This window comes from Montipora foliosa, unplaced genomic scaffold (assembly GCF_036669935.1).
Source record: "Montipora foliosa isolate CH-2021 unplaced genomic scaffold, ASM3666993v2 scaffold_402, whole genome shotgun sequence".
NCBI lineage: Eukaryota > Metazoa > Cnidaria > Anthozoa > Scleractinia > Acroporidae > Montipora > Montipora foliosa.
In genome coordinates, this window is record NW_027179704.1 from 65001 (window position 1) to 72500 (window position 7500).

General features: G+C 38.0%; 1 protein-coding gene across 2 annotated transcripts in view; it reads left to right on the forward strand.

Annotated features, from left to right (window-relative positions):
- The first annotated feature begins 3721 nt into the window (after positions 1–3721).
- LOC137988014 (uncharacterized) overlaps positions 3722–7500 on the forward strand; it is a 6063-nt gene continuing 2284 nt past the window's right edge. Inside the window, exons 1-3 of one of the 2 annotated variants that reach the window (XR_011120722.1) lie at positions 3722–3840; positions 5097–5324; positions 6127–7177. Coding sequence is in view for 1 of the 2 variants with exons in the window: in XM_068834080.1 (XP_068690181.1) it covers positions 3787–3840; positions 5097–5324; positions 7124–7177 (336 nt within the window). In the remaining variant the exon portion in view is untranslated. The remainder of the gene's footprint in view (positions 3841–5096; positions 5325–6126; positions 7178–7500) is intronic. The other variant, XM_068834080.1, reaches the window with a different exon arrangement.

Here is a 7500-nt window from a genome sequence, read left to right on the forward strand (position 1 = left end):
TGATTCTACTAATGGCCCTTTCTACATGGATGCGGACACTAGCTATTGATTGTGTATTTTCAACTTCTCCTCCATCAAATTGACCTTTATCAGAAAGAAATGGAGGAATATTTAAAGTTACTCCAATTGGCTCCAGTAGATCCTTGATGTTAAATCCTTTGTCTGCCATGCACTCATCTCCTTCTTCCAGCAGCTCAAAGATACCACTTTGTTTCGTTATGTCTTTATCTGAAATGCTACCTGTGTAAAGATCAGAAATAAAGGTTGGGGCTCCTGAGGGTGCAATTCCTAGCAATCCCTTGCCAGTTGTCGTGTTTTTGTAAGAAGAAATACACTGGCTTTGAGTTCTCAAGGATGATGGCTTGCAGATTTTGATTTCTGTACAGTCAAGAATGCATCTAGTAGCTGAGTACTTTTCTTTGAAGGCAACTGACATAGTTTCCCAGATCAAATCCTTGCTTTGCCAGATGGGAAGAGATCCCAATTCAAAGTAAAGTAAGTAAATCCAAGAATGGAACACTCTGGAAACCGTTGACCTAGATACTTTGAAAAGATATGCTAGATGTTCCTCTGGGAAGGCATGTTTCAATCTCACAAGAGTTAAAAAATACTCGTCAAGCATCGACAGGCTGCGAGGTCTCCCTTGTCGCAGCTGTTGTTGGTGATTTTCATCCACCTTGATATCCGACCTCCAGTATTTCAGATCCTTACACCTATCTTCAATGAAGTTAAACAATTGTAAAAACACATTCCAGTTAACAATACCTGTGTAAAATCGAATTAATTTGTCTTGGTTGTGAAAGTTTTCAGCAGCAAAACACACGTGTTTATCCCCCATGGAGGAACTGGCAACTTCCTGCTCTCCGTCTTGCTTCTCCTTTTCCAAATGCTCGACGTTTTCAGTAAGGTCTTTCAATTGCGCATTTTTTTTTGAAGATCAGTTTCCAGTTTGTCGATGACAGCACGTTTTCTTTCGCAGCGTTGACAATTTTTTCGGCGCCGTTTCTTAAGTGGTACCTGACCAAAGCTCCACCTTTGCGCTTGCCTTTGCTTGCTAAAGTACTCCGAGATCGCTTTGTGGCAGTCCACTGAAACACTGACGGCACAGAACGTTTTCTCAAGACAGTCCTTTTTCCTTTCCCATCTTCGCTTATGGTGTAATCCTCCTCGCGAAAATGCCTCGAGCAGACCCGTGTATTGCTGGTAACAGTAAAATATTCTCCTTCGTCTCGGCGAATTTTGCTAATCCACAGCTCTTTTTTCTCTTTTCTTTTAGCAAAACGATGAGATCGAAGGTTTTTGTTCTTCTTCGAAGTAGTATTGCAAAAGGGGACACAACAATTATGCGGCATTTTTGGTTGTTCAAGGACTCGGCACGCACACAGCAAAATAATCTATACCCCCAGTTTCCAGACCTCCCTCGGTCGGCGCCATTTTGGAGAAGGGTCTATTACATATTTTATACCGTTATGGGGTTGGGTAAGGCGGTTGAACCTTGTAGAGGATGCTATTCCCTTTTCTTCTAACACCTGTATAATTGTATGTACAAATCTTGAAGTAAATAAAACAATAAATCAATAAATAAATCAATAATATGCCAACGAAATTCTTTAGTAAACCAATTAAGGAGATTATACTAAGGATTGTGCCCACTCAATGTGATTTAAAAATAATATAACTTCTCCTTTCTGACAACCAAAAGTATCCCATTGAAGCCATCTAAACTCTTTCAGGTGTCTCTAAGAAAGACACAATTGCTTAAATTGGCCAGACAAGTGCAAGGATCACTTGTCCCTTTTATGTTAGAAGCGTTAACCAATAACGTTAAATGTAACACAAAACTGCCGAGAAACCTTAAGCAATCGGATTCAAGTTCAGATAAAAATGAGAAAAGAAAGGTTGGTTTAATCATGTACAAACAGCAGGATGACAAACAAAAATAATGTTCAACGGATCCGAGGTTCACCCAAACCCACCGAAGTAGCCGTGGGGGAAAATCTCTAAACACTATGGAATGTCGTACGGTGAGAGCACACTACTAAGATTTCATGATTCTATTCATTCAATTTGAAAATTGAAAATATCCATCCTAGATCTAGCGTATATGCGTTACACATTAATTCATTGGAAGTGGAGAGAACATGAAATTTAGATACACAATGCCAATGACTTTCTTTGTAGAACTGTTGCTCGTTTTGCTCGTGGCGGCGACATGCTGTGGCCAAGTGTTTCACTGGAAAACTTGAAAATTTACAGGCACATGTAAATCCAGTTTCCAAAGTGTAAATTTGGATTTACATGTTTTGTAAATTACAATTTACACGTTAAGTTCCGTAAACTAAGATTTACAAGGTATTTACATGTTATAGTGAATTAGGTAAATAACCTGTAAATAGTAATTGACATGGTCATGTTCTTGAAGTATAAATGGAGGAACATGTAAATAACATTTAGATTGTTTCAAATGAATTTACTGTATGTTAAGCATGTAAATGGGTTTAAAATATCCTGTAAATAACATGTAAATTGTTACAATCCTGTAAATCGAATTTCCATGAAACTCTCATGCTTCAGTTGATCATGTAAATTAACTGTAAATAGTGACTGAAAATCATTCTTTCGGAAGTTCAAGTTGAAGAGCATGTAAATGACATGGAAGTGGAGTTTTCAAAAAGTAAGGTTTCAAAAACCATGTTAATAAAATTTTCACGAGACTTTCTTCACTGATGTTCGAACAAGTAAATTATGTAAATTTTTCCAGTAGAGAGTATAATGTAATGGTCATTTTATGGGAGACACAAATTTGAAAATGAGGAATAGTTTATGAGAAAGGGAGGACTCTTGAAACCAAACCTCTCTCCGTTACAAAATACAGCTTCAACTTTAATTACCTGGAACAATTGTGGATTTCTCATTGGCGAAATAATAAAAAAACTGAGCCGATTAAAGGGATGTTGATACTTGAACCATGCAAATAATGGAGCAAGGGACAAAATAAATAAACAATGTGGCATCTGAAATGGCTCAGGATTAGTCAGGCTGTGGGAAATTTGTTTCGTCTGACGCTCTATGACGTTTGACAGTTGGATGCCCGAGGTTTTTTCTCTCTTAGAGCGACAGAATAGCGAGTTGCGAGTCGCGAGTCGCTGCTCTTAATCTAAGAGAGAAAAAAAAAACCTGTGGCATCCGTGGCATCCAGGGCCCGGTTGTTCGAAAGCCGATTAACTTAATCCAAGATTAGTGTAAAATTTTGTTTCATGTTTTCAACTTTTTGGTGACAGTTTCTTTTGCTTATTCTTGTTTTTCAAGGTTGACTTTTGCTAATGTAAAGTTCTGCTGAATATCAGCGTTGAACAGCATTTGGCAGTAAAGAAATAAACTCGTTGGTTAATTTTTAATCTGGGATTAGCGTTAATCGGCTTTTGAACAACTGGGCCCAGGGTAATATCTCACGGTTTAGGTAAAGACTGGAATTGATTTTATCCACCATGTTGTATTTCATCGACTATTTCATCAATCACACGTGTTGTGAATCGACGCAGAGAAAGTAATAGAATGGACTATGCCCCTTGTAATGACAATTGCAATTAATTTTTCTGTCACAGATAGATTAGAGTATTCACACGTTGCAAGCTCAAAAAACCAAACGCTGTCAGAGACAGTGTGGGCTCGCTTAACTTTGTAACCGCGCTTCTATAATCACAGCGGGTTATTTTTGGCGCAAAAATCTGCTTTTTGATGGCCGTCGATCTCCGTCAGGATAACTCTCGCTAACATCGAGGAAGTATGGCTCAATTGAAAACCAGTTCGATTACTCCGATGCCTTGTGTTTCTTTTGAGGTAAGGTAATTTGTTTTTTGTCGCATTGTGTTGTGCTTTAAATGTTGTAACCGGCTCTTCTTTTACAGTAGACACTGAACTCTCCGTAATTGTCTCTTAATTGGAGCTGAAATTAGTCGGCATCTCAAGACAAAAAACAAAATGCACAAAGGCTAGTTGATCAAGATCGATTGTATCAAAACTTGAAGCTTTATTTCATTCAGTAAGCCTGATTGCCATGTAAAGTGACCCTGGGTTTGCAATTTAGTGGCTATGCAGACGAGACTCGCACACCAACCTATATTTGCTATTCATATGGGAGTCTTGTAATTGTAATTATCGTTCAAGAAACTGCTTCTAAAATAATTGCTATATGTTGCTTGGTGTTATGCTAAGAATTTGAAAGTATTGACATCCAGCAAGCTCAATGTTGGTCATGTGGAATTGAATTTTTAAGGCAGCCAGCAATTTGGCATCCAATATTTTGTAGAAGGTTTACTCAAGCCAATAATTAACTAAAAAGGCAACATTTGATGGAACTACAGATTAAATAATTTCCTGTCAAACATGGGCATTCACAGGATGCCTAGATGCCCATCTGCCTGTTAAAGCTTACTTGTCCTACATGTAAAGTACACTCTTTGTTATGGGTAACCACTTTAAAATGAATAGTCAGTAATAAGCATTTAACGACTCGTCCCTTGGGAAACATTTAATTTTGTTTCCTGAGAATCTCAATGTTTCCCCGAGATGCAGCCGAGGAAAACATTGAAATTTGAGGGAAACAAAATTAACTGTGTCCTGAGGGACCAGTCATTAAGTGATTTGTTACATAGCACAAAAAGAAAAACATGCAACGGCAACAGAAATGGCGGTCGTTGGTCAACATTTGCAGGTTACAGTGCACTGTTACCCTCTGACATCATAGATTTTGCACTATTGTCCAGAGACTCAGACTCAGAGACCTTTAGCAGGAAACAGTTTTATTGTTAGATGCCATGTGACCTTGAAGTAACCAATGAGAGCGCACACTGTTGGGGGAAAAATTCAGCTATATAACAATTGTTGTTTTTTTTTTTTTCTAAGCAGTTGTCATGCCTTGCCCATGTAATAATTTTGTGTGTCAGGGGCAAGAGGATGATGATCAGATTGATGATTGTTTAAAATGTTCTTGTTTTTTAATCCTTTGGGTGTACATTGTTTATTGACCGAGAAAAGTAAATCCAAAATAATGCCTTGTTATTTTTCTATTTCCTTTTTTGCTTTGTTTTGGAAAGTGGAAAGGATCAGGAGGGCTAAAGGCCTGTCCTGGGACAACGGAAGAAGACAGCAGAGTTAATTTAGAACTCTGCAATACAATTTTGCTAGATGCAGACATAAAAATCCTCTATGGGGTTTATCAGGTGGAAGGTGCTGGCCAGGTTACTCTGTACAAAACAAAGGGCAGGAAGCACATAAGCAACATTATGTGTTCTTCAAGGAAGCCAAGTGCTTACCAAAAGCAGGTAAAATAACATTTCCCAGTTCAACCTCTCAGACTTGGTATGAGTGTTATATATAACCTCTTGAGAGTTTACATGTAGATAATGAAAACTCTACTCTCAGTCTTATGATGAGCTCATGCACAGGCAACACATGTGCAGAGTTTCGCGCCAGCCAACATGATAACAGGACTCGTCTTAAGTAAACCCGCTGACCGGGGACTCATATTCTCGGCCAAACGAGTCGGCCATGTTTTGTGTTTCTTAAGACTCTGCGAACTATCTTAAGGACTTGCTTGTCATTTCTCACCGTACGGAGTTCTTGTAAGTGTATTCATTTTACTAGCTAAGTCCACTTGTATTGTATTGTCATTTTTGCGTTCCTGTTCGATTGTAGAATGGTTCCTTCATCGTTGGCATTAAAGTTAATTTTGTTCATCGAGAAGGCTGTTTCTTCAACATGTTTAGAGAAACTCAGTGTGGCGAAGTGGACGGGTGTAAATTTATCCTCTTGTGAATCAAGCACACATGTACATGTACACCTGTATGAATGTGCTGTACAGGCACTAGTGTAATACAGTGTAGGACATGACATCTTTCTTGTGCTTGTGCATGATACATGCATTTTTTTTTAATGTTGAACATTTAATTGGCACTTTCAGTATGAAGTAATGAGGTCTTTAGTATTATTTTCATTTTATTATTGCTATTCCTATATATGTTTACACCAATATTCAAGGTACAGATGTAGGAGGGGTCTAGTATGTATTCCTTCAGTTTAGTGATGATACTCTTTCTCTTTTTGTTCTGGGCATTTTTTTGTTAGTGCTCTAAGGACAGCTCAAGGAATAGAGCATGCAAAGGAAAAGCAGAGGGCAGATAATAAAAATAATATCAGATTTTACCACACCTTGATTACATGTCAATTGTGTATGATTCCCAGTGCACTGGTGGCTCAGTTGGTTGAGCATTGGGTTCTCATGCAGGAGGTCGCTGGTTCGAACCCCGGCCAGATCAACACTCTGGATCTTCAAGGTCAAACACCGTAAAATGCAATGATTTAGTCGCGTTTAAGATTACAGTCCTTTTAACCTTGTGTCCTCGTGGGTAGAATATACCTGAGGATTACAGTTACATGTAACTCACACTTTTAATTTTAATGTGTGTCCCAATAAGTAGGAGTCCTTGATTACAGTTTGAACAATTATAGTTAGGACTTCAACTTACATTGCCGTCACAAACGTGTGAGTAACTTGTGTGAACAACACACTTCCCTGGCTGAAAACGGCTTGTTCAAGCTCAAATCCAAAAGAAGTTGTTCCAAAAACAGCTTGGGCACCATGATTAAGTCTATCTTGACTCACTTACTTTTGACTTTAGGTTTTAGATAAGAATTCATCATCTCCGCAATGCCACTCAAAAACTGTTTTTAGGCTGTTTGTTGTGATGGGGGAAAGCTATCAGGTACTGGCATGTTCAGAGGCTCCATTCCATCTGGCTTAAGGCTGCATCTCCCCTTCCTGAAAATAATGCCCTATCTTTTCCAAACAGAGAATTTCCTGATTGTCAAAGAAATGCTGCCATGTACACTGTAATTAACAACTTACTAACCTCACTTGCTTGGGGCTGTACTGGAAAATGTTGGCCCTTGGTTGTTTTGTTTGGATCGATCACTTGACCTCGGGCCAATATTCCCCAGTATGGCGCTCCTGTTTTTTTAGTAATTAAGAGGTTAATAATGTATAAAGAGTAAGGACTTAACTGGCAAATCTAATGTTGTTTTCAAACTCCTTTACCATGAGGCAATTTATTTTTATTTTTAGGAATCAAATGGCAATGTACCAACTAAAGTTCAGAAAGTAGATTTGCAAACTGAGGTAACTGTTATTTTGCCTGTAAAGTACTGCTGTAATATAATTTACCACTATAGATCTCTTTTGGGACTCATTTTTATAAGGTTACAGGTTCATTTTTTTTTTCCTGCTTGAATTTTTGTTATAGACCAGTTCAATTTTGATTTTCATTTGTTTCAGACTTAGAAAGGGCATTGTTATAGCGTTAAGGTTACAGGTTCAAATTTTGTCCTGGTTGAATTGTTTTTTTAAACGCAATTTCAATTTTGATTTTCCTTTGTTTCAGATTATGATAGGGAATATTAATTAAACGAAGAAAAATCAAAACTGGATTGCTTTGAAAAATT